Below are 27,006 nucleotides of genomic sequence, written 5' to 3'. Positions count from 1 at the left end.
TGCAGCGTAGTAAAAGCTTGAAGCATTTGAAATGACTGTTGGAAGAACAGAAGCCAAAGAACTATTTACGAAAAAAGCTTCAGCAAACAATCAGCCAGATGTAAAATCCTACACTTACTGTGTTGATCTCACGTTAAACCAGATACTATTCAATCTTAAGAGCTATATGGTAATCCTATCAAACACTAATGTGTATTAAAGTGAGATAATATGTTCAATATCTCACTTTTGTTTGAAGAGAGAAAAAATATAGGACTGGAAATCCGATTGTAAAAATACCTCAAACTTCAATAAATTTGTAAAAAAAGAAAAATGCTTCACATACCAACAGATCAGATCAATAATCAGGTTTTAAACTCCTGGATTTTCTTATCTCACAGAATACATTTATAAACCCCCTTTTTTAAACCACATTACTATCGAAATTTCTGTGACTAAATCTGACTTTTTCAGTGAACAACATTTATAAGCATTCACATAAGCATTTGATATAGTAGCTATATAGAATGAAATGACATAAATTGTGAAGTCAAGACAGTGTGAAAGTATGTTTTCTGGACAGGATAAGTTTTAATGAAGCTGCTAATTGGTCATTAAAAAAAAGAAAAGACAATTGGAAGTTATTTCACTCATTTACAGTACTGAAGCGTGACAGTTCTCCCTGCAGAAAGTGATTGGTGTGTGTGTAGAAAAAAATTCTCAGAGGCTAGGTTCAAAATCAAACATATCGGACATTTATTCTTGCAAGAAGGAGCAAATACATGTACAGTACACTCAAAGAAGGATGCCCAGCATTCCTCCTCCGTAGGGCAGCTTTTATACAGTGTGACAAACAGTTGACAGTCACCCCCATTCCCTCTGTATCTGCTTTCGTATGGTAATTCACAAGATAAGGACACAAGGGAGTCGTCAATTAGATGCGGAAAGTAAAACAAAAGAAACCTTTCGGAGCCACTTGATGAGAAACTTTCCGGAGTCACTTGCAAATAAGAAGAAACAATTTTTGTTCTTTCCATCAGTGTGTTTAGAAAGAGCCGCTCCATTAATTCATGCAGGCCTTGGTTTGAAGTTACAAATGAATATGAGCTGAACATGGGAGAACGGGGCCTCAAATGTAGTGGAAGAGCGATCGGAACACTAATCGTGCTGCTCAGTGGCCTGTTACAGCGATGCAGCTGACTGCTCCTCCGTGCTGCAGGGAGGCAGCAGGGAACATCGGATCTCTGCCTTATATGCAAACAACCCTCCTGCTCGTTTAGAAAGACACTTCTCAGTTTGGTCTGAGGCAGTTTGCAGCAGTTTGAAGCACAGCTGGACGGCGTGGGCAGGACAGGATCTTCCAGGCCTTTGCCTTTAACACACAGGGCATCAATCGCCTCTGGCAGCACAGATGGTTCTTCGAGCTGAAGATTTCTCTCCCTCTCCAGTCAAGCAGTGGCTGAATCAAACTCACAGTTGTTGGTTTTTTTTTGCGTGGCAGGTGGGACAGTAAGACAAAGACCTGCATGCTGTGATAAACAAGACATCATGTTCACTGGAAATAAGGTCAACATAGAATCAAACCTTAAATGGAAGGGAGGTGCAATTAAGTTCATCTAAACTTTATTTTAGGGGAGAAAAAAAACCCTGGTGTAAATATCTTATGTAAGAGGAAACTGCTCAGTCAAGCATTACATTTCCACAGTGAGGATTCATTCAGTCCACATTTATCCCTATTTAAATCACTCACCGCTCAGATAATGTGCACCTCTAGAAGTTGGGGGAGATTGACGTGCAGCGGCACAAACTAAATTCCTGAACTAATCCTTGACAATAAAAAGTAGGTCCAGCTTTATGGTAAGTTATGCACACACAACTTTAAGCCTTTGATCAAATCAGAAGGTGCATCAGGCCCCGTTATTACAACTCCAGTCCAGTCAGCTCGAATCAATCTGAGCTGCAAGAAAGCACAGAGAGAAAGTCAGGGTTTAAGTTCAAGGTTTAAATCCATGCAGGAGATGAACAGGAGGCTGTTGTCTACCTGCAAAAGCACACGTCAAGTGAAAACAAAAAAAGATAAACAAAATCACTATCATTTCCTGTCTCATGTAAAATCTTACAAGTTAAGACTGATAATTTCAGTCTTAAGAATAAAAATGATTTGTCATGCTGTCTGAGACAAATTTTGTTGCATCTGGGTGGTCATTAGTCACGTGGTAAAACAGACCTTGAAATAAACAGAGAAACAATTGGATTTCTCTGCCACACGGAGAAAGTAAAAGGTTTTTATTGATCTGAAACTCTGTCTCACTTCATCATCGTGTTCTGAATGGTGAAACTTCACAACAAACAACCTCCAACAAATGGCTGGAAGATCATTTCAGATCATCATCATCAAAAAGAAATATGAAACCACATTTCTTTAAATATCTTTAAAGCAACTCTATCACAAATGCAACAATTTCTCTTGTCCACTGAACAAACACCAGCCGGGTGTCAAACAGATGTTAGTACCAACACTGGAGTACTAGTATCAACAATCTATATTTCCATACATCGAAGAGTGGTTTGATTCAGCTCGACAGGAGTGAGGCAGGTAACAAGCTTTATCAAATTCAACATCACCTGCGTAGATGTATCAGTGTAGAGACAGTCAGAGAACTGTGTGCAGAAATAAGGAGCTGATTAGTGGGTGTGTTGTGAGCTGATGATTCACGGTTTACTCTGGTAGGTTAAAAGAAATTTGATCATGCAAAAAGCCTTTATGTGTTTTGCTTTGATTTCACTGCTGCATTCATTCAGCACTGAAGCACACAGAAAACCAGCCAGACCGGATCTAGAGTGATTCAGGAAAGCGTGAGGCTGAATTTGGGTGTCTGGTGTTACACCTAAATCCGTGGCCTATCTGAACATAAAGATTCCTAACTGGAAAAGCTGTCAGGACCCATTGATGTCTGTGTGTTCAAACATCACGAAATCAAAACATCATGTTTCTCCCCGGTAAGCTTCTCTTCATTGGCTTTCTGTAAAAAGAATTACAAAATTGTCTTACATACAAAGCTCTTAATGACCAAGCTCCATCTTATCTTAAATTCTCACAAGTATAGCCCTCAGAGTGCAGGACTACTTGTAGTTTATAATTGTGCGAGGCAGAACCTTCAGCTATCAGGCTCCATATCATGTGGAACAGAGCTCCCAGATTGTGCTCTCTATTTTTAAGATTAGTCTAAAGATGTTTTTTTATTTGATGAATCGTATAATCCGTTAGTCATGATGCCTCAGGCCTGGGTAGCTACTTTGCTTTTATCATGTTTTTAATGTGGTTTATGTTATTTGTTTCCTTGTATGTTGATTATTTTGTAACCGTAAAATGTTCTGGTGATTTTACACTCAAAATTCAATTGAACTGAGTCACAAATAAGCCAACAGGTCATGTGTTATTATCTAATTCTTAGGAATGGTCTTATAGAAGGGCCCACAAATAGTTTGATTACATTAGTTACAAATATCACAGGGATATGGTGCACATTCCTGTATTTATAATGTATATGTTTGAGGTTGCAGAATAGGCTATAAGAGACTCATTTCACAGAGACTGTGGCTGGGTTGTGAAAAGGAACCACAGCTCCAACAATCACACTGAAGATTCAACTTTAGACTGTTTACCCTAATATTAATGAGACGAGGTTCCATTTTTAGAGCGCCAAACATGTCACGAGTTAAAGATCCTATTTCTGCACAACTAAATAAATTGGCAACCTACATTTGACCAGCAGAGGGCAACCGCACCGCCCTCGCTGCTTCCTGTCTGCAGTTAAGAAGACGCCCCATAGTTACGTAATCACCCGGCGACCGTGGGTATCAAACACGAGGATGTGTTTCGGTACATTGAAATAAGAGTATTTATGCCATTGTTTGGCTATAAAAAAAACAAAAAACCACACAGAAGATCTCATTACGCGTCAGAGGTCGAAATAAATCGGAGATGGCAGACTTCTCGTCCCTGGGTCTGGCAGACTGGTTGGTTCAACAGTGTAAACAGCTGGGAATCAACAAACCCACTCCCGTCCAGGAAAACTGCATGCCAGCTATTCTAGAAGGTGAGGCAGGCTGTGATCAATCTTTATGTTAAAAAAAACAAAAAAAAACAAAAACAAAACACCTAGCTGTTTAACCGGAGTGTAAATCTCTTATTGATTGACTTTGAACGAGTGAACCAGCGGGCCCTTCAAGCGATGCAGATCTCCATTGAGAAATGTTGTCATTTTAACGTTTGTGCTTATCATCCTGGGTAAACACCCAGACGAAGACAAGGAAGTTAGGACACAGAAAACACCGTGGCTTTCGGGCATATTGCTCACATCAAATGTGTCCAGTTGAATTGTGTTTCTAGTGATTTATGAGGTTTGGAACAACCACGTCTTTCTCCTTTTTTAAAAAAAAACCAACAACAACAACAAACAAACAGCAGAGGTTGACTACTAAATTATAAAGGTCTCTATTTGTTTTCATCAAAGTTGAGGCCGAATTTACCACAAGAACCTGCATCAGAAAATGTGTGAGTTGATGATCTGTGAGGTGTGTCAGTTTTTGAGATAAGCAAAGATACTATAAATGGTACGATTTATTTTTATTTTTTTGGGGGGGTGGGGGGTTTGGGTTGGGCAACCAGAACTCAGTGAGGGTGGATGACAATGATGTGCGTTTCTTCACACAGGCCGGGACTGTTTGGGCTGTGCCAAGACTGGAAGCGGGAAGACGGCAGCATTTGTGTTGCCGGTGCTGCAGAAACTGTCGGAGGAACCTTACGGCATCTTCTGCCTGGTGCTCACTCCCACCAGGTCAGTGCTGCCATGACAACAGGCTGGAGGACACCTACACTTTTCACTATCTGAAAAGATGATCCCCCCCTTATAACTCTGGTCATGTCATTTCATTTGCAAACATTCGTATGATCGATGAATAGTAAATGTTTTGTGAATTAAATCATCAGTGGTGGTAACTGACTGTTAGTCCTTCAAATTAATGGCAGAGTAATCGAAACATTTAAGCCTTTTGCGTTGTCAGCTATAATAATTGTTTCTGAGATATAAAGAAGAGGAGATAGAAGGAGTCTCTTTACAAGACTGTGACTGTACTTCAGGATTTATGTTGATGCCTTGAAGCTCAAAGTCAGTCAACATTTCTGCTCACGAGTACAACAAAACATTTTTCAAATAAATCAGTTTCTTTCAAATCTAAAATGTTGCTCATACTTAAGCTGCAATGATATATATATATATATATATATGATCACTATGTTTAAAGCGTTGTATGTTGCAAATGTGATGTCACACAGGGAGCTGGCCTATCAGATTGCGGAGCAGTTCCGAGTCCTGGGGAAACCTCTGGGTCTGAAGGAGTGTATTGTCGTCGGTGGAATGGGTAAGTATGTGCATCACTTTAGTCAGCTTGTTATTTCTGTTCGTCCAGCAGAAACAACACCACCCACACAGCCAGAAACTCTGGTGGAGCGAATGTTCAGAGAAAATAAGAAAATGCCCGAAACGTTCCATTATTGGCCGTTTAATTCCGGTATTGTACATCTCTTTGCCAGCACAAAGACTGTCTCCGCGTGTGAACGGCTTTTTTGTTTTACACTGTTGCAGCAGATAGTTTAAAGTCCGCAAGTTTCAATTCGACGTGGCCGCACCTCTCCTTTATCCTTTAACTTCCCGGTGGTGTTGGTTCTGTCCCCTGCCTCTCCTCTGTGCCGACACTGACTCTGCTGTGTTGCGGACAGACATGGTGAGCCAGGCCCTGGAGCTGTCCAACCAACCACACGTAGTCGTGGCAACGCCGGGTCGACTGGCCGATCACATCCGCAGCTCCAACACATTCAGCATGAGCAGGATCCAGTTCCTGGTGAGTTCAGGAAGCACCGCAAAAAGAAGATCCGTTTTCATCATGTCAGGACTACGTTTTGATCAGACAGTTGGTCGATTATTTACTATATATTTACGCCGTGTGATGGAAAAAAAAAAAGAACCAAGCCTCTGAGTAATTTTTCTAACACCGTGTATAAACTGTTGAAGTCAAAAAGATGCGAAAGAGACGTCCTTGTGTGCCACATAATGCTCTATTTTTCACACACACTCTTCCTAACATTCTTAGCATGCAAATGCTTTTTTATATTTTTTTCAGCCTAAGGAGCCACATTTAAACTTAACTTTTATGTAATAATATGTAATAAACGTTGCGTAAACTGGGGAGTTGGCACAATGCAGGTCCCTGTCTGGAGTGAAATCCTTTAAAAAACAACAACCAGCCAAACAGTTTTAAGTTTTGAATTTAAAGACATTAGTTCACCAGCAGTTCACCCATAAAAACGATGAAGGTTACATTTGGACATTTATCTTGTTTTTTTTTTTTTTAAATTTTAAATTTTATTTAGTGACTCACTGTTTGTGCCATTTTGTGTGAGTCAGATTATGGACGAGGCGGACCGACTGCTGGAGCAGGGCTGTACTGACTTCACCAAAGACCTGGAGGTGATTCTGGGCATCCTGCCGGCCAAACGGCAGACGCTGCTGTTCAGCGCCACCCTGACCGACACCCTGCAGGATCTGAAGAACATCGCCATGAACAAACCGTTCTTCTGGGAGAGCAAATCGGAGTGAGTGGCTTGCACCGTCTTGACCGTTTTACAGCATTACTTACGTCAGTTATTATGAAAAGACAATGCAGCTTTCGCTGTCATTTGGTCTTCAGATAAAAGTGATGAATCACATTATTACTGTTGTCAGGACGCGCACAGTGGAGGAGCTGGACCAGAGATACATCCTCACTCCGGAGAAGGTGAAGGACGCCTACCTGGTCCACCTGATCCAGACGTTTACCGACGAGCACGACGACTGGTCCATCATGGTCTTTACCAACACGTGCAAGTAAGAAGCCCACAAACGACTCAAGAGTTCATAATACACCTCCTCAATGGAGAGTAATCCAGTCCAGAGATCCTGATAACCCTGCAGCCGCCATGAAGTTTGCCGCGTTCATTTACAGTTTGGATTCTGATTTGTCCACCTTTTATATACGTTTTATGTAAGAATGGGAGAAAATACTATATTGAATTAATGTCATTCTTTTGGCATTATTGTCAAATGATCGAATAACGAGGCTAAACATGATTCAATGTCTTTGAAACGTGAACCCGACTCGTATTCATCTCACCAAGTTATGCATGTAATTCTTCCTCAGGAGCTGTCAGATCCTCACCATGATGCTGCGGGAATTTAACTTCCCAACCATCTCGCTGCACTCCATGATGAAACAGGTGAGACTTTTCTGAAGAGCAGCGCCGCTCATAAACTGAATTTCACAGCTCAAAACGTGGTCTGTCAGTTTGACGCCAGTAACTGCCTGATCGCAGAAGAAGACGTGCATCGGTAATGAAGGCCCGCTGAAGGTCGTTTGAAGGTCATATTGTAGGAATGACCGCTGAAAGAGAGAATTTGACTGTGCTTCGTGTGAGAGGAAGGTGACGAGAGAGATTTCCTCCTCATCAGTCCTGAGAGCTCCTCTACAAGTTTCGGCTGGACAAGGGAATTATATTTCTCTCATCAAAGGGACAAAGAGTGCGAGCCTGGCGATTCTATAGAAACCATAAGGGATTATAGAGGATTAAACCAGAGAAATGAGCCTGCAGAATATGAACGACCGCTCTTTGTATTTTCCAGAAACAACGATTTGCAAATCTTGCCAAGTTCAAAGCCAGCGTCTACAAAATCCTGATTGCGACAGATGTAGCTGCCAGGTGAGAGGCACCACGGAGCTGCCAAGTTTCTTTCCCTTTTCAAAGTTTACTCCAAACAAAATCATGTGTCACTCTTTCTTGAATATTCCTTTCTTCCCGACCCACAGAGGTCTGGATATCCCAACTGTCCAGGTGGTCATTAACCACAACACCCCCGGCCTCCCTAAGATCTACATTCACAGAGTTGGACGAACAGCGAGAGCAGGTACCTCGATTTCCAGGTCAACCCCCCCCCCCCCCCCCAAAAAAAAAAACAAACAAACAAACAAAAAAACTGATCGTCCACGGATGACATGTGACACTACTTTCTTCTTCTGCAGGGAGGAACGGCGTGTCCATCACACTGGTGACGCAGTACGACATCCACCTGGTTCACTCCATCGAGGAGAAGACTCGTAAGTCGCATCTTCAGATGCTGCATGTTTTAGTGGCCGCAGTCTGAACAGGACGGATGGTTTGTTTGACCTCCGGCTTTGTACCTGCAGGGTAGAAATGATATCACAGATTGTAGGTCAACACGTACCTAATAAAGCACAACTTTGTCCGTTGTAGTGTCAAAACGAGGCTTTAAGTAGATGTTTTCGTTAACATGTACGTGGAAGAACTCGCCATCAAAGCTGGTCTGAACCAGGTTTCTGCTCAAATGATCCTGCAGCGCGAGAGGTTTGCAGATTTAAATCTCCACGTCACCGACGTGAAATCCTGTCGTGTGAAACGGCCAGCAAGGTCCAAAACGAGCAGAAACCGGCAACGGCCGGTAAGAATGAGCCGACCGAGAAGCGTCACTAACCTTCGTACAGGTTAAAAGCCCCCGGACAGTTACATGGCCTCCTGAGGAAGACGGAAACATCTTCAGCTTGAATAATGACTATGAATAATAAGGCACCTTAAAGTACCACCAGTTTCCTCCGAGGCCTTGCGAGTGTTGTACGTCTGTGTTCAAATACGGTTTAATTGCACAAACTGGTGTGTTGTTTCCACAGAGACCAAGCTGAAGGAATACCCCGTGGAGGAGAAAGAAGTCTTGAAGATCCTCACCCAGGTCAACGTGACGCGGCGGGAATGTGAAATCGTACGGCCGTTTCTCTACATCTTCAGAAATTTGGGTTCAAATTGGAAAATAGGTCCTAAATTTGAACCACTACGTGGACAATGACCGACAAGAAAAACTGCGAATCATTCTCCGCTCGTGGCTGTTTAGTTTTCGGACCGGAAACGGTGTAAATGTTTAAAAATCATGGCCTCGACTTATTCCTCACTATAACCTTTGCGTTGCAGAAACTCGAGTCGACAGACTTTGACGAGAAAAAGGAGATCAACAAGAGGAAACAGCTGATCCTGGAGGGGAAGGCAAGCACACCTCGTTTTTGTTTTGTTTTTTTAAACAGTCCAAACACTTGTCTGTTTCTGCTTTGAATCACAGTGATTACATTTGACACGTCCGTTTTCACGACACAGAGGGAAAAAATTACAGACCTGTAAATTAGTATTACTGGCAGCCAGTAACGTACCAGTGTGAGCTTTAAGCGCACTCATCTTTGACTTGTTCAGCCACCGTTAACAGAAAATGAATTAAATGGAAATAATAAAGTTCCTGAGCCACTCCAACAACAAACTGCGATCTGTAGGAGTGTTTCAGTGTGGAAAACCCATCTCTACAATCTAAAATGATGCAAGGCTTCCGATTTGAGGTGGCACTAGTCAAGCTGCGAGTTTGGGACACGGTGGAGAACCCTGTTGTTGATTTGTGATCCTGCTGCTGTTTCAGGATCCAGAACTGGAGGCCAAGAGGAAGGCGGAGCTCGAGAAGATCAGGAGCCAGAAGAAGAAGTTTAAACAGAAGATCCAGGAGAGCATTCAGAGACAGAAACATGGACAGATGAAGAAGAACCTAATGGAAAAAAAAACCAGTTGAAAAAAGCAAAAGCGCCTCATGTATATAACCCAAATTTCTGTACAATATCTGTAATATTTGTTGCATCTGCAAATAAATTTCATACGGTAAAACCCACAGCTCAAGTTGACAGCCTTTATTGATTCAGTTTAACAAGGGAATCACCATATCGTGATGAAACGTCACTGCAAATAAGACTCATCGTTTCAAATATGTATTTACATCACACTGAGATCTCTAGTCCATTAATTTAATCTTTGCCTCGTGACATAGAGAATCAACGGTTTGGATGCAAATGTTTTAACAACTACTCTACAACTGAATCACCTCTTCAATGATCACTGCACATGTTGCGATTTGATTGTGGCTCAGAAGATGGAAAAACATCAAAGCAATAATATAACTGCAGCAGGTGTCTTTTTTTTTTTTTTTTTTTTTTTTTTAAAGCTATAACATGTTATGAGTTCACTGGAGCGGGTTGATATGTTAAAATAATCCATTCGCACAACGTCAACAAAACGGAACTACTTCTAGGTCGATTAAACATGGCGACGTCTACTCGCAACATGATTGTCACATGTCTGCAGAAATGAGAAGCAGGTGAGAAACAACGGTGGACTACATTCTTACTGTGTTCAGAAAGTGTCTTTCCTGGAAGAGTTACAAAACTACAATCCCTCGGACAGTTTGAGGAGAAGATACAAAAGTCCAATGAACAAAAGGAAACGGCATCCGCCTCAATCCTGTAGTCAGCAAGCTGAAATTTTTCTCTAGAGTAAAACTACACAAAAATGGCCAAATGACACCCAACTGAACAACATAACGATGCATAAAGCAGCTAATCATTTGACGAAAGCAAAGTTTGGATCAACTCAAGGTTCTGGTTCACAGTTCTCCAGGAAGAGGGGTTTAAAATCCACATAAATCTCCAAGAGGAACTCTACGAGGAATACATAATGCAGGCAAAAACAGCTTTACACAAATCAAACATCCACAGAAGGAAAAGTAAATTCTACCAGCCTGTTTTTACTTCAGAGAAGGAAGGTGGCTTTTTTTTTTTTTTTTCCATCAACCCATCCTGCTGAACTCGCTGACCTCATCGTTACCTGGCCTCATTTTATCAAAATTTAAAAAAAATTAAAACTAGTCCTTTTCTGTGGGTTTCTGGAGCCCTCTGGTGTCTGGAAGGTTTTTATATGCTGGTAGTTTGACTTGAACTACATTCATGCTTGTGCTGCAGCTGTATATCTGAAGGTGATTGGTTATAGGCACTGATTCTGGCTTCTCGTTCACTTTTCATTTCATCCCCTCGCCTTCGCGCGCTCAGTACTGACGGCGTTCCTGCTCCGAGCGACCGGGGGTTCAGTAAAGCGTCAGAACGTTTCAGTTCACAAAGGAACGAAATGTCTTTGTCGGATTAAAAAAAAAAAATTACAGGGTTCATTGAGATTTTCGACGCAGGTCGTCATTTTTCAACCCCATCATCTTTCGATTCATGTGGGTGGGCATTACGGCCATCAGCATGGATTCACTAAACACTGGACACTGGTTCTACTGCGATATCTAATGTGTGGTCATCTGTTCGGGCTGAAAAGTCCAAAAGCCACACTTTAAATCTCTAAATTTTTGACCCTGGCAATGAACTGAACTAGTTTCCTTTTCTTCCTCAGCCACCTTCCTTTTCTACTTCTTACTTGTGGTGGGTTGATTGCCCCGACCGCCTATAAGCCTCGTCTATTATCACCCTCCCCCCCCTCCCTCCTCCCCCTTTGGCCTCCTTTAGTTTCTTCCACCTCAATCAGGGACTCGTGTGATGAGTGTGGACAGTCCACAATCCCCTGAGGAGTCACTCGGCGCAAAGCATTTGCCAATCTAAGCGTACACAGAGTGTTGTAAAAAAAGACATCTGGTCATGAAGCGCAGTGGGACGTCAACAACCCCTGCTTTCAAAAGACTGAAATAAGGAAAAGCCTTCGCTGAAACATCAAACGACACCGAGTTGAGTATTCAATGCTGGTCATGTTCGATCGTTTCAATGACTTTTTTGCAATTTTGTGCTCTGTGATAAGAAAGGTACTTCAGAGAAGAAAAAGTGTCCCATGATGATCGCGATATCGATGGGATTCGCGCCTCATGCCTTGAAAAAACTGTCTGAAATCCCTGTGCCGCTCCACCACTGACGTGTGGTCGAAACCACCCCCATTAAAGACCTTGTGAATGAGCCAGTGGTTCTCAAGGCAAATGAAAGGTATTCCAACATCAAACACAGAAACCAGTGTTTTCATTTCCTCTCTCAAGAGGGTCTGTCGACTGCTGCTTCCTTCCGAGGCCGCCGAGGTGTTTGGTGCCAACCCTCCTCCCACGATGAACCGAATTTAAAATAGCCCAGGACATTTTACAGGTTGAGAAGCAACCGGCTTTTAGCATGGGGATTCTGTGCTGCCTGTTCGAAGGCTTTCTGCGACCGCGTCCTTCCAGGTTTGGAGAACGAATTCTTCAAAGTCCGCTTGAAAAGCTTCGATCCTCATTTGAAGAGTGTCAAACTTCCCCGGAGCTTCCCCGGAGGCTGCAGGTCGGAGGGTGCCGGGTGGATTATTTTGTTGGGAGCTGAACCTCGTCTGGATTCCTGCGAGAGACTGTTGGGATCTCTCGGGTGTCTCCCTCAGCAGCCCGACCGCACGCCGCCATCTGTTCGACGTCCCTCCCTCTCTTTGCACGGGCATCGGTTCCTGCCTGTCGCTTGTTCACTCGGCCTCTCTCGCCGTCTTCCTGCCCCTTCTGTTCGAGCTCTCTTCTTCTTCTACCCTCTTATTTCTCTCGCTGGTCATTGGTTTGGTTTCGCTATCCCGTCGCTTTCACTGGGTGGTGCTTCGGTTGTAGCAGAGGAAAACAGGTATCCATTTTATGTTTTTATTATTTCCCAGATTAAAAAGCTGATGAACTAAGCTCAGCTCAAGCCTAGCTCCCTTCTTTAGGTGACCTGCGAGACACAAAACAGGGTTTAAACATTTTGTTGAAACTGGCCATATGAAGACATTTGAGAGAAGCTTTTTTTTTTTTTTTAGCTACAGCTCAGCATTCAGTAGGATTTGAGTTCAACTGTTTCCATGCGAAAAACCAAACAATCATTTCTGCCAAATAAAATCTCCAAAAGCCCCAGAGCTCCTTTTTTTTAATTATTATTATTATTTTTTTTTATAGTCTACAGAATGTCATTCTGGGAGAATAAATATCTGTGAGATTGAATTTGAGCTTTTAAGTACTTTTATGTTAGGTTTTTTTGTTTTGTTTGAAGCTACAATGTTGAAATCCTGTTCACAACTTTTAAGTTTGCCAAGATCAATATCAAGATATATCTCGAGCTCGTGGCTCCGCAAACACTCAGTTGAAAGACTCGCATATCATGGACTTGATCACCCCTGATGTACTTACACTTTAGTACTGTGACAGTCCAGTCACCCCGCCATGCTGGTACGCACGTTCACCCTGGTAAGTCGAGTCCTGGGACAAAGCCACATCGATCTGGGACTTGAACTCGTCGCCCAGGTAACTGTCCTGAGAAAAAAAAACATCACAGCAGACACATATTTAGACACAGAAGATCCCTTCAACCTTCACTGAACTCAGGACCCCCCTTTCCTAATTTTAAACTTTCCATTATATACTTTATTTTACTTATTTACTAAATTCAAATTAAGAAAATAAGTAATGCGATATTTTACTCAATAAGTACACTATACAGTATACTATTAAAAATGCAGCACTTAGGCTGTGTCTGGATTAAACTGAACTTTTTACCAAAAAAAAGGCGGGAAAATAACTGATAAAGACGATTTATCGCACAATATTAGGTTTGAAATAAGCAAGTGATAATTCACAATGAAGTACTCTGGAAATTAAATAATAAATAGGACAGGGGGAATTTACTGAAGCTTAGTGTCATAAGTGATTTAACAGGTGCTATATTCAATATTTTAAGGGACATGTGCCAAATGATGACTAATTCCCAGACAATCAATGTATGAACAAAACAAAGAAGTTGTTAAAAAAAAAAGAAAGAAAAAAAAAAAAAGGCAGGAAAGTACAGAAACCCACACTTGAGATAATTGACATAATTCTCAAACATAATTATCATGACCTGATATTTAAGATAATTGTGTTACCTGGGACAGCTCTGGCTGGGAGAGGCCAGGCTGGCTCATCTGAGAGGGCTGGCTCATGGAGATGTAGCCCTGGGTCAGCGGCCCCTGGGAGAAGGACTGGGAGGCCCCATCCTGGCTGACCTGGCTGTTGGGTCCATTACCCTGACTGCCACCCTGGTTTCCTGAACCTCGGAGCCTCTGTCGCCCGCCACGCCCCAGTTTACCCTTCATACCTCCACGACCTTGACGTAAAAAAACAAAACGTGAGAAACTGATGGTTATCAGATGTCAGCCTTTGTCTCCACACCCTGATAAACTCTCCATAAGGAAGCATAAACTGCCTTTATCCTTTTTAAGAATTTGCTCATATTCAGCTCGTGTGGTGGTTCTAGTGGGTTATCCGTTAAAGCTGTTGCCGTACCTGCAGCGGGCCCATTGGTCTGACCCAGGTAGCTGGGTGGAGGCATGGGCGGCATCACCAGGTTGAACGGTATGGGAATATTCATAGCAGCCATGTGACCGGGGCCCGCCCCAATCATCCCGATCTGGTCGTGTGTTTGAAAGTACATGTTGGACGGACGTCCAGCTGAAACAGAAGGAGCAGGCAAGTCTATTTTTGCTGAACTGCAAATGCAGCTGATGATTAAAAAAAAATAATTAAAAAAACAGTTTGTCATTGGTTAATATCTTTTGTCAAACTAGAAGATGATATATAAATAGTTACCAGCACTGCTGCGGTCGTAGGCAGAGCCAGGAATGAGGGCCTCGCGGGCATCGTACATGGCAGTGCTCATAAAACGCCCCCCCTGGAAAACACAAGTCACTGTTTAGAACAAATACATCCTTCACAGATTTAGAGCAGCAACTCGCAATGAATTAATATGCCCATTATTTTCTTGATTAACTATTTGGTCTAGAAACTCTCCATTCACAAAACAATTGCTCAGTAGAGATAGAAAAGCATTTTAAAAAGTGTTTTTGACATCCGTTGCTTGCCCGACTACAAGACACGTAAAATAAACCTGTCTAACTAAGTATACCTTCCACAGAAAGCCATGTAAAATAACACAAAACTCTTGCTTTTGTATATATTGTGAACTTTTTTTTTTTTTTTTTTTAATCACATCCGTAATAACTGGTCAGGCTCTTTGTATCACTGAGATTTCAGTTTTTATAATCAATAAAAATTTATGAATCCATATGTAAAAGCAATGCTGAGTTTTTCCTGCTGAGCCCCATACGAACACCGCTTTTACCCATACAGTTTATGCTGTCGTTTAAACCAAAGACTACTTCTGAGGACAGAGACGACGGACGGAGGTCAGAGACGGGTGTGGATTAAACGGATCAAATGCACCCGTGATATGAATCCACAGTCGTACTCACTGGGTTGATGGTGTTGACCAGTTTGCGGGGCTTGCTGAACTGCATGAGGCTCTCCCTCAGGTTGTTGAGAGGTCCCTCCACGAGCACCTTCTGCTCCTTGTAGTTGTTCAGCAGGTTGTTCCACAGCGGCTGCTTGGAGAGAGCCTTCGGGTTCCCCACAATGATCACGCCATACCTTCACACACAACATACACAAGGCAAGACGTCTGAGCGGGGTGGGGGGGGGACAACGTTGTGCTGAAATCCTGTTGTGCGAGTAGAAATAGCAGTGATCTGCTATACACACCTGAATACAAATAAATAGCAGCCACGTCTATTCTAAATGGCCAAATATCACATTTGATTTAAAAAAAAAATGTACAGCTGAATTTGACATACTTTAGCCGAGTATCTCATTTACATGATTATTCCTAATTAGATCCTATGAGGAAATCTAAATGGCTCAACATACTAATGAGCCTGCTGTGTGCTCTTCCAGCTCTAGCCACCGTGATCCCGTTAACTGTTCTACTGCGGTTCTTACTTGGCTCTGGTCAGCGCCACGTTGAGACGTCGGGGGTCATTCAGGAAGCCGATGCCCTGGTGCTCATTGGCGCGAACACAAGACAGGATGATGAAGTCCTTCTCTCTGCCCTGAAAGGCGTCCACGCTGGCTATTTCCACTTGCTACGGAGGAACACGACACAAGCGGAGATTGCATTGTAACGACAGGGGAAGCAAGTTTGTTGACATTCATAATGATAACTTCATCTGAATGTGCTCTCCAACTCTCGTGTTTTTGTAACTCTCTTAACCTCTTTTGTGACAAGGACAGCTGCCTTTGACCACAACACCCTCCCCTAACTGCTCCAGGTTGAGTATGTAATGGGAGGACTGTTGAAGCATGCAGCTATGAAATCACTCAAGTCTGTTTACTGGCAATAAGTCTTGTTTAGGAAAACCAAAATACACCGTTGAGGTAAATCTTGTCGGTAGGCAGGATTAGAAGTGAGTCTAATGAGTGTGGTACCTGATAGAGTTTGGTGTGCAGGGAGCCGCTGAACTGCATGTACTGGACCAGGTAGGAGCGCTGACCCTCGTATGGGGTGATGATGCCGATCTGATCAGGTTTGGCTCCTGCCTTCAGCAACCTGGTGGTAATTTTCTCCACGTTGGCAGCCTCAGTCCTTAAAAACATCAGCATCAGTTAAATTCTGCACAGCACAGCTCATTGGTGGGGGGAAAAAAACAACCACATTTTAAGTTAATGGTGATTAATATAGAACATATCTAACGTGTCTCAACTTTGCAAATAAATAAAACACCCATTTGTTTAAGTGTTAGATGTTTTTTTTTTTCTTGATCTGTGAGCTATATTAAGCAAAGTAACACCCCTCTCAAAACAAACAAACAAAAATGGTGTGATGTTACCTGTTGAGGTACGAGGTTCCAGAGCTGGCAATTTCCTCCTGACCTTGAGTCACGTAGAAGAACATGGGCTTATCCGGCTGTGGCCACTGGAAGTCAAATCCTTTCTTGATGCGGTCAGCTGGGGAGAGCAGGCTATCATTACTTTTTTTTTAGTCTTAAGGAGAGTTTGCTAACGCACGAGCCACCCTCCATCAAGCGAGATAATGAACTGCTGAATCTTGACAAACCTGCCGTGACACCATTCTGTAGGGAGCCCTCGTAGAAGATGTTGGAGGGGAAGGCACTGAGAGCCGGGTGCATGCGGTACTGGACCTGCAGGCGGATTGGCCGGATTCCCAGAACCACCAAGCGTTCAAACAGGGACTGGGACAGGCCCGCCTTGGCCGCCTTCTTACACATCACCACAGGACCCAACTGGCAGTGGTCACCCACCAGAATGAGCTGGGAGAAGGAAAATGAGTCACACAAGTGAAACAACTTGGTTGGTTTGACAGGATAATCTAAGGAGTTATTGTTCCCATGTGTACATATTATTATCCATACAATATACTTGACAACAGAAAGACTGGAAATTCTTTCAGTATTAAAATGTTGTTTTTTTTTACTCACGGTTGTAGTAAAAATAAAACATAAAACAATTGCGGGGATATATTAGAGCCGTTTTACATTTCTCCCCCTGTAGGGATGGAGATGAGTTGTTAAGAGCTGTGTGAGTGTTTAGTACCTGCTTGGCCCCCAGCACCACCGGCACCATGCACTCGGGTTCGGTGGCCTGGGTGCTCTCGTCGATCAGGATGGAACGGAACTGCATCTTGGCCAGACGAGGGTCTCCAGCTCCAACACAGGTGCAGCAGATCACATCGGCATTCTGGACAATTGAAGAGGAAGATCATTTACAATTCTTCGGCACGCTCAAAGCCGAAGATCGACAAGAAGTTGTATTTTAATGCATAAAATAAAGATGATCGATATCTGATCTTTCCTGTCCCACTCAGCCTGCTAGTGTTGCATCGCACTGCTCTCTTTTACACTGCCAGGCTCCGAGTGTGAGCATTTCATGCATGTAAAAATGAAAGTTTGTGTGTAAATTTGAAAGATTATTCAGTCGCACCAGTGATTGTCTGTTGTTACACCTGGGTTGGAAAAATGCAGAAATTCTTCCCAAAATGAACAAAGCTGTACGAAATAGTCACCGGCATCCAGTGCAGACATGGTCGCTTTCACTGGTTACAAAGACAAACATTTCTGGCAGAAGGTTGAATCAGATGCCACTAATTAAATATAATTTCAAGAGTGATAGCAGGCCATATTTAAACTTGGCTCTTGCCTGCATCTGCTGCCGGTATTCTGTCAAGAGATTGAAGAGGATAATTTTAGGCCATTTAGCATTTTGACAGTCAGTGCAGAGAAATCTGAGAGACAACAAGCAACAAAGATCTCAAAGTCGGGAGTTAAACCGTGGACATTACTGTTATGTGGTATTTGGTCAGCAGGGTGCCTCGCCAAAGATTGTTTGTGAGGTAAAAGAAGCGTCACTCCCAAACTCCACTGAACAATTATGAGTGGAATGAGTGGTTCTGTAGCCCCAAAACTCCAAAAGAGCAACACTCAAGTCTCTTTTGAAAAAAAATTCACATCATTTCAGAAATTGCATTATACCAATTAAACGGTCATTCGTGTATCAACAACGTCAGCTTATCAACATCAGTATTTGGCTCAATCAGCTCATGAAAAATAAGGGAACTCAAATTTAGAGGGCTATAGCTGTTATTTCAATGTGCCGTACACACTGTATGTCTGCAGATACCAAATATTTAAAGCCTCGGATTGGGCCACAAAATGCGATCAGGACATCCCAAATAATCCTCAAATGGAAGAGGGAGCCAGGATATAGAAGGGCAACTCAACAAAGCGGCGAGAACAGAGGAGGACAAAACAAACCCGAGATTGCCAAGAAGCCTCCTGGTTTTGACTGCTTGGCTGAAACCACTTGCTGCACTAATAATGCCTGAAAAGCCGAGGAAAGCCTGTGTGTTGATGGCCGCAACAGGTGACCATTTATGGTGAAAACCCTGAGCTTTTGTTCCAACACTGAAGATCCTCCTCACCATGAGCAGCTCCCTCTCCGCAGTGCGCTTCAAAGCCCTGTAACGCTTCTCATCAGCTGACGACAGCTCACCAGTCTCATCCTTCAGCTGCTGTAGTTTCTGAAGCTCCGGTATACTACGGACACAAAAAATACATCGGGGTGACCACAGAGAACAGACTTATTCACACACTGGGAGTCGTACCTAATAATGCTAAGCTGTGATCTAATGTTTGAAATACATGCATGCAGGTGGTGGTGGTGGTAGCAGCCTGCGGTTTGGACCAATTTACTCGAGTCAAGTCAGACATATTTGTAGTCGGTCTGACATATTATGAGATTCCGTTGCAATTGTTTGCATCGACATTTGTCACGCCCTGACCTCCTGCTGTGCATTAAACTATACACTCATTTAAAGAGATGTAAAATTGCAAATCTCAAAGCACCGGCTTAAAGCTGACTTTGAACCTGACTTGCTTTGATCTTATTTGTAAATGTGTGCCTGCTTTTACCGCCAGGATTCCTAGAAAGGGCACCAAGTTTTGAGTACCAGTATATGGAAAACTGGTAAAAACCTGAGGTCAAAGTTACACAACACAAACAGTATGGAACAATAAAAAAAATAAAGCAACGAGGTGCCCGAGTGACATTCCTATTTGCCCAAAACAAGTTACAAAATTGGTTTATGTAACCAATTTCCCTGCATGCCGCTGACCTGTCCATGTTGCTGATTTGGTTGTGCAGAGCCAGAAAAGAAACTGGTGACTCGATAGCCTCCCGGCTTTTGGCACAAAGCCTGACCACCTTCAGTCCGGTCTTGTCGATCTTCTCGGTCAACTGGTCCACAGCGATGTTACTTGGAGCACACACCAGAACTGGTCTAATGGGACACGCAAAATAGAGAGAATGAGAACAGGAGCAGTGCCTTAAGGAGGGAATTACAGAGCTGGTATAACAGAACTTCTAACACTGTGAGGGTCTGTAAGTATAACAAAAAAACAAAATAACTCATTTTTTCTTACCCATTTCCCTGTCTGGACAGGTGATACACAATTGTGGCAGAGGTGACGGTCTTTCCTGTGCCTGGAGGACCCTGGATCAGACTGAGAGGTCTCTGCAGTACCGTCTTCACAGCGTACACCTGAACACACAAGAAATAACAGGATTCAGCATTGATTAGAGAAAAAAAACAAGAAAAAAAAAACTGCAACAAATCACTTGTTTCCCATTTTTAAACTAATTAAAAATAGGGGAGCTTCACTGATGCACTAATGTTCATGATAAATCAGTAAATGACAACTGAAGGTATACTTTGTCTTACAATTATCAAATCTTGATCACATGTAAAAAAAACTTTAGCACAAGAAAGAAATTAGAATTACAAAATATCAGAAAGCACAGGGACTGAGTGTTCACTTAAGTCTGACCTGTGAGTGGTTGAGGTCGGGCAGGCCCTGGGCAGTGAAGCGCTTTGGCAGCTGGCACTTGATGGTGACATCCTCAACCTCATGACCCAGCAGTTTGTGGTAAATGTAGCCAGACACAGAGGTCTCGTCCACAGCAAACGTCTTCAGGGCGCTCTGCATCCTGCGACAACACATATACACGTGATTCATTAGCACTTTTGTGTCTCTTTGGGGAGCCTTTGCTTTTAACCAAAATAGTTCATTTGTGGTGAAATCTTTACAAACGACAGACACGTCAGATTTACGTAAAATTGTCGACAAAATCACCACCAAGTTTCCATCCTTTTTTGCACTGTTTGCAAGAAGTAAAAAAGGAGCAATACGTATTTTTTTTTTTTTTTACACCCTGTAATTTAAAGTAAGATGGTGAATGGAAAAAAAAGTAAATGTTCCCATCGCATTTGGAATTTCGGGGTATAAAAGTTCAGCGTACCTGTCAAAGGAAGTGGACTTCCACACAAAGTCCACCTGGAAGTTGTGTGGGATTTCCACAGGGGCTCCGACACTGCTCCGCAACTCAATGGCAATTTCATCCCCATAGTCTTTAAACACAGGCTGTTAAGGAAACCAAGCGTGCGTGTGTGTGTGTGTGTGTGTTCTCTATACTTCCCTGTTAGTATGATCAGTATCAGTGTGTTGAGCCACACTGGAAGACAATGTAATGCAACAGATGGCACATATGGAACCGCTAACAGTGTAAAGGATACTGTCAGGGACTTTGATGACATGGCCGATGCCCTTCCACAGCGGGGCCAAGTCTCCTTTGTACCGAAGGCAGATCTCATCACCTTGCATCAGCCGCATATCTAGGATTAAGAAAAAGACACAAGTTAGAAACCCATGTCTGCTCAGAATGACCTAAAAAATAAATGATGGATGAGCTATGTCCATGGACCTAATGATACAGTACCCCACAAAACACTACAAAAACTGAGGCAAGACCAAACCAAGCACACATGCCACCAATAGATGCAGGGGTGGGGGAGATTGCGTGCATTTGTGAAGACTGGAGCGTGTGGGGATGGACTACAACTGCACGACAGAACCACTGGGAGGAAATTAAGCTCAGAGAATTACCACCTGAATCCGTCTTGGGCAGTGTAAAATAGGCAATCCGCTTTTTATTCAGCCCCAGGTCCCACCTGACTGTTATATTATCTTGAGTCTGGAAGAGGGAGAGAAAAACAATTTTTTTTTAATTAATTAATTTTTTTATTCAAAATTTAGCATCAACTATAATAAGGTATCGCAGGTATAATATCACATAATTAAGAAATTATTTGTGGAACTCTAGAGGCGCTGTAAACAAAATGACAAAACACAGCCTGACCACAACAAACATCTCAGATCACAACTGCATCACATGCCTCCATTCTAGCGGTGAAGTTTGATCACAGCTCAAGAATAAAACAATCCTCACTGTCCTCATGAAATTATTATATAACCTGATCCACATGTAGATGACCACGTACTATCCTGAATGAAAATCAACACTTTGTAAATTAAGAGTCTCCAGAGTAGAAGTGGAGTTCAGGTACCTGTGACTCCTTAAGCTTCTTGTCGTAGTCTGCCTCCAGTTTGACCAAAGGGCCAAATATGTTTTGGTACTGGTAGGCGTCCTCGTAGCGCAGCAGCACGTGCTGGGGCTCCTCGTCCACACCGGGTTTCTCCAGGTCTTCCAAGGTGGCAGTGGGATTGTCCTCAAAAGAGTAAAAGTCACAACAGCTGTTAAACCTCTGAGATCACATCTCAAAAAATGTCATTCCACTCACCGGCGAACGCCTTTAAAACATGATGCATAGCAGTCCTTGTAAGCAGCTGCCATTTACGGGCCTTCAGTCTGAACGCGCCCGCCGCATGAACCGTCTTTTCGCAAGATTGCTTTCAACAACTAACACCCGAAGAAGCAGCCTCGGAGCATACCTTCCAGAGTTCCTCCAGCTTGTTGATCTGCTGGGCGGTGATCTGACGGGCTCGAAGCTGCTCCTGCTCTGATGGGATCTTCACCAGCCAGGACAGAAAGCAGCGGTCCTGAATCAGTGGCTGCCACTGTGAGCTGTCCCAGTTGATGTCCTTCAGGCTACTCTGGCTGGCACAGGGCTGCCTGCATGGAGACACAGGGTTCAGTCAGACAGAAATATTGTTTAACTGTGGATTTGTACAGTAATCAAACCACTGCAGAGGATGTAAATGGGCAATTAATTAATCACCATTACGTTAATTAATTTGTTTAAATTGGCAATTTCGTGTCATTCAATATTAATTTGAATATGATTTTTGGAAAAAGTGGTGACAGCCCTAATATTGGTTATATCTTTTTTTTGTTGCTTTCATTAACATGCTTAAGAGTTGATTTTCTATCCCAAAATACTTTTACAGGCCAGTTTTCCCAACTGTCTAATTATTCAGGGACTCTTCATCAGTCCCGCTTCTCGGGAACTCGCAAATAATACAACATAAGGGCTGAAACCTGAATAACTTGTAAAACGGAAACTTCATGAATAGCTTCCTCTTTCAAAGCAACACCATCCTTATCTGACCTCTCAGAGGCTCACTGCCGTCCTCTACGACACTCAGGACCTACAGGATTTTTGGGACATGTTTCAGGACAGTGCGCTGATGTACAAAGCAAACCACCCCCCACCACTTACCTGCAGAGCAGCACCACCACAGAATCGGCCTTGGCGGGGATGAAGCCCAGGAGGAAGACGTTGCGGCAGCCGCAGTTGTAACACTCGAGCACGGTTTCGCCCAGCGGCCCATCTTTATGCAGCGTCACTTCTTTGCATTTGGCCCTCACCAAGTGGTTCACGATATGGCTGGAAGTTAGAAAATGAGAGTGAAACCATAGAGAAAATTATTTTAAAAAAAATGAATAATAATAATAATAAGAAACTGTATTTGTATAGCACCTTTCATACAAGAAATGCAGCTCAAAGTGCTTCACAGCAAGAGAATGACATGCTGTGTTAACATAAAAACAGATATAAAGGAACATTTAAAACACTGGTAATAAGAGTAAAGATATATTTCCCGTCGCACTAATTATTAATGTCAACAGGAAATAAGCTCTAAAGTCGAACTCTTGCCTAACGACGCAAACACAATGAGAAGGATTTTCGACACACCACATTACACAGATCCAAACAATTAACATCATCTGTGCGCCCAAAGTTAGCTGATAGTGAAGTGGGTGAACGCCGAAGTGTTCTATGAAAATGTAATATCAGAAACAAAAACTCGGCAGCAGTGTTTGCTCATTCGGATGTTATTATTTCTGTTCAAAGTTTTGTCTGCCTCTGCAGTTTCATGTTCTGATGCTTATGTGCGTGGTAAACAGATGAAAATGGGTAGACTACACACCTGCCAGATGTGTTGCCACGTCCATTGCAGAACCACTTCTTGCTGGTGTTGCAGTAAACCACACACGCTGGGTCGTGGATACCACAGTAGCTGCAAAGCAACGTATCAAAACAGCATCTGAAATTCTGCAATATTTAGTCAAGATACCAGCACGAGCAAAAGTTTGGCCAAACTTGATGATTTAACAGTAAACATTAGATTTAATGGGATTACGACAGCATACATGCAGGACTCCTCTAATTACCTTTATTGAGAACACATTAATGCCTTTCCTCTTCAAAACACATGCCACCCGTTATTTATTAAAGCTTTATTTTGCACATTTCTGTCGACGCACCACACCATCTGAAATCTATAATTCCCTCCTGTGAATAAAATACAATTTAATATAGTTACAGGAATGTAAAATTGTAATAATGAGCTGAAAAGTGTTTCGGTATCTCGGGGTGGATGCGTGTTGTTTCTTTAAATGACACACGCGAGTCTTTACTAAGTACTTATCCTAAAGCTTTGATAGTACTTCAAAGCATGTAGTTGACCAGAATTAACAAAGTCCTGTGTAATTATACAACAAACAAACAAACAAACAAAAAGCACTGTAAACAGTCGTGCATTCACTTCCTCGGTGCCGTGCAGTCAAATGGCACCCTGGCATGCTGTGGTACCTGCAAGCGTGCACAGGCAGGTCTTTGGTGTAGTACGTGTCCTCCTCATCCTCCTCAAAGTTTAACTCGGCCAACAACTGGCTGGCTTTGCCCACCGGGTCGTCCACTCCGCCGTTGTGAAGCCCCTCGTCGGGACCATTTACCTGCAACGCAACACGAGCCTCACTTTAAAAAAAACAAACTCGGCGCTAACTTATTTAGCCGCTAGCAGCTACGGGGGTTGCGCGGCGCGGAGAAAAAAAAAGAAAAGAAAGCCAGTTAATTATCCGTTGACAAGATTGTCAGCGCTCATGAATAGGTCGTTTTGGTCATTAAAGCGACGCCCCGTGTGTCCGGTTTTACTTCGAGCGGTTCAAAACCGCCGCGCCGAGACAGCGAACATTACTTTAGGGAGTCTAGATTAAAAAAAAAAAAAAAAAAAAAAAAAAAGATTGCTAACCGAGCTAACGCGAAGCTACATGCTACATCCGATAATAGCGGGCTCGGCGGCGGCGGCGGCGGGTCGGCTCGCTAACCGCCGCTAACGTCGGCACAACGCGCGTTATTGCGCCTTCCTGAGAAAATGAAAACCCCCCCACCACCCTCCTACACACACACACACACACACACACACCTGGTTTTCCAGCTGACTCTGGGTCTGGCCTTGAGTTTGCGTCTGGCTGGGAAGGGTGAAGTCGGTGAAATCGTACTCGGAACCCTGGGTGTCCGCTCCGAGCAGCTCCGTTTCCTCGGTGTCCAGGAAGGTGAGGGTCTGGGAGCTCGGCCCGTACGCCTCCACGCTCATCTCGAGTCTCAACTTTCGCTTTACTTGAACGGCTTCCGGTGTGTGCGTAGAAAAGACTTGATTGATATCCACGCGAGTGTTTTTGTGGGTTTTTTTTTTTTGTCGGTAGCTAATTTGGAGGCCGACGCGGAGAGTGTGAATTTTGAACCCAAACAAAAAAAAAAATGGAACCGATCAGAACCTCGAAAGCTCCAAGCAGGTCCAACATCGGCGGCGGTGACGGACTTCCCTGACGCCGCTCAACGTGTGACGTTCACCGCAGGGCTGGGAGCGCAGACGGGTCAGCACCGGAAGGAGTGCTCACGCTGATCTTTTTTCCGGGTATCAAAACAAAATCGTGAACCGCTGTAGAAAAAAAAAAAAAAAAAAAAAGAAAATATTGAATACTGACAGACATCCTCGCTTATCTTTAATTTTGTAAGATGTTTTTTTTTTTTTTTCATTTTTGGCACGATGTACATGTATGCTTTCACAGCATTTGCTGTTCACTGCTCTTGTTGATCCCGATGTGGTATCCAAATCTCACACTGAAATAAATCTAATCATGTTTTCAGTATGTTTTTATTCTAAAGATGGATTGGCAATCTTGCAAAATGAGCCCCAAATATGTCATTTGGTTTTTGGAAATGGAATTAATGGAGAATGTATTCTAAACGAGATTGTGAGCCACTGAAATATCAACCATAGAGGGTCTGCCTAATCATTTAATCGTGAGTTCTTTGTGTCGATAAGTGCCAAAATTTTGTGAAATACTTTTAGGTTAGGTTAGGTTAGGTAAGTTAGGTAGTTACTTTATTAATCCCCGAGGGGACATTTTTTTTTCGCTACAGCAGCATACAGGAAGCAATAGATAATAATAGAATAATAGAAAGCAATAAAATAGCAGTAAAAATATTAAATATTAAATATAAAATGCACAGTATATACAGTACAGTATATACTTACATTATATTTACATTGTGCTTGCAAGATATATTCTTTAACACTGCTGTTCTTAATCAAATTAAAGAATGTCAAGGTCTACATTGTATTCTAGCTTAATAATACTGGTTGGTTGGTGGTAATTTAAGTTGTCATGTACACACTGTCATAAAGAGTCTATAATGGGCCCCACGCTCGCTGTTCCAGCCATAATTCATTGAATTGGTAATTTGAGAAAACACGTACATGTTTTAAAAATGCCATCCATTATAAAATGTGTCGATCCTGCAACGTATGGAAGTAAAAAAAAGACGTGCAATCGTTTTAATTTTGAAACTGTGAGCTGCTGTAAAGTGGGACCTTGATGTGACAACTGTTGTAACAAAGGTTTTTATAATTTATTTTTACTACATAAATAATGAAACACATATTGCAGAAACTATATCAACATGCATGTAGAATTCAGGGCCATTATTAACAGAGTGGTGAAGCTTTGTAAAATCTCTGATCTTTGATAGGCCTCTCATTACTTTACATTTGAACAATTGACAAATCAATTACATTTAGTCAAAAGGTGTAAATAGTGAGTATAGTAAAAAAAAAAACAGACAGGACTTGTAATGCTTTAATTATCTTTATTTCAAAGCCTTTCCTTTTACAAAGCTGAGATTACTGACTGTAAGAGTGCTTGGTTAATGAAGCAGAAGAAGATATCTTTCAGAGGATACTCCCTAAACACAGGAACTCACAATAAATCACAGAGCCATAACGTTGGTTCACACCAGGGCACACACTGAGATGAAAAAAAAAGTACATTTGAGGTAGCCACAAATCCAACTGGACAGCATCAGTAATACATCTTTGAACTGACTCATTGAGAATAAGTAAGGCCTTTACATAACACACATAAACAACAGCAAGGCACAGAAGAGTCGGGGTCAGAGGTCACCTCGCGTGTAAACTTGAGGCTTTCACTTTAGTGAGTAGAAACTCTGCAGGCAGCTCCTACAAAACTTGTTCATGTCTCGGCACTCACAAAGCCACGTGGTAAAATATTAGCACCTACAAATCAGAGTTAAAATGTGCCCGTTAGTTCAGTAACGCCATCAGAGATT

General features: G+C 42.6%; 2 protein-coding genes across 3 annotated transcripts; one reads left to right on the top strand and one right to left on the bottom strand.

Annotated features, from left to right (window-relative positions):
* The first annotated feature begins 3,825 nt into the window (after nucleotides 1-3,825).
* On the top strand, nucleotides 3,826-9,785 carry ddx49 (DEAD (Asp-Glu-Ala-Asp) box polypeptide 49). The gene is made up of 13 exons (XM_069702383.1): nucleotides 3,826-4,079; nucleotides 4,697-4,820; nucleotides 5,318-5,403; nucleotides 5,762-5,883; nucleotides 6,447-6,634; nucleotides 6,765-6,905; nucleotides 7,219-7,294; nucleotides 7,698-7,774; nucleotides 7,882-7,979; nucleotides 8,095-8,169; nucleotides 8,758-8,846; nucleotides 9,053-9,124; nucleotides 9,543-9,785. The coding sequence occupies exons 1-13, from the start codon at nucleotides 3,965-3,967 to the stop codon at nucleotides 9,687-9,689; spliced, it is 1,410 nt and encodes a 469-aa protein (XP_069558484.1). The 5' UTR covers nucleotides 3,826-3,964; the 3' UTR covers nucleotides 9,690-9,785.
* A 4-nt stretch (nucleotides 9,786-9,789) lies between these two features.
* LOC138623092 (regulator of nonsense transcripts 1) lies at nucleotides 9,790-25,223 on the bottom strand. Of its 2 annotated transcripts, none has more exons than XM_069702382.1 (24): nucleotides 24,800-25,223; nucleotides 24,187-24,329; nucleotides 23,522-23,611; nucleotides 22,810-22,977; nucleotides 22,082-22,262; nucleotides 21,697-21,858; nucleotides 21,239-21,323; nucleotides 20,866-20,964; nucleotides 20,592-20,700; nucleotides 20,120-20,279; nucleotides 19,715-19,833; nucleotides 19,408-19,572; nucleotides 18,715-18,829; nucleotides 17,331-17,474; nucleotides 16,834-17,047; nucleotides 16,607-16,724; nucleotides 16,206-16,362; nucleotides 15,720-15,862; nucleotides 15,197-15,371; nucleotides 14,535-14,616; nucleotides 14,232-14,396; nucleotides 13,832-14,052; nucleotides 13,101-13,223; nucleotides 9,790-12,648 (listed from the first exon to the last, which is right to left on the bottom strand). In XM_069702382.1, the coding sequence occupies exons 1-23, from the start codon at nucleotides 24,968-24,970 to the stop codon at nucleotides 13,104-13,106; spliced, it is 3,306 nt and encodes a 1,101-aa protein (XP_069558483.1). In that variant the 5' UTR covers nucleotides 24,971-25,223; the 3' UTR covers nucleotides 9,790-12,648; nucleotides 13,101-13,103. The 2 variants fall into 2 exon arrangements, with proteins under 2 accessions (XP_069558483.1, XP_069558482.1); XM_069702381.1 differs by having other exon boundaries at nucleotides 21,236-21,323; nucleotides 24,800-25,222.
* Between the last annotated feature and the right edge of the window lie 1,783 nt (nucleotides 25,224-27,006).

The sequence above is a fragment of the Brachyistius frenatus genome, unplaced genomic scaffold, assembly GCF_029030835.1.
Source record: "Brachyistius frenatus isolate BFR_SWC_R1_liver_20210118 unplaced genomic scaffold, ASM2903083v1 Contig_41, whole genome shotgun sequence".
Lineage (NCBI taxonomy): Eukaryota > Metazoa > Chordata > Actinopteri > Embiotocidae > Brachyistius > Brachyistius frenatus.
This window is presented reverse-complemented; position numbering and strand designations above follow the sequence as displayed.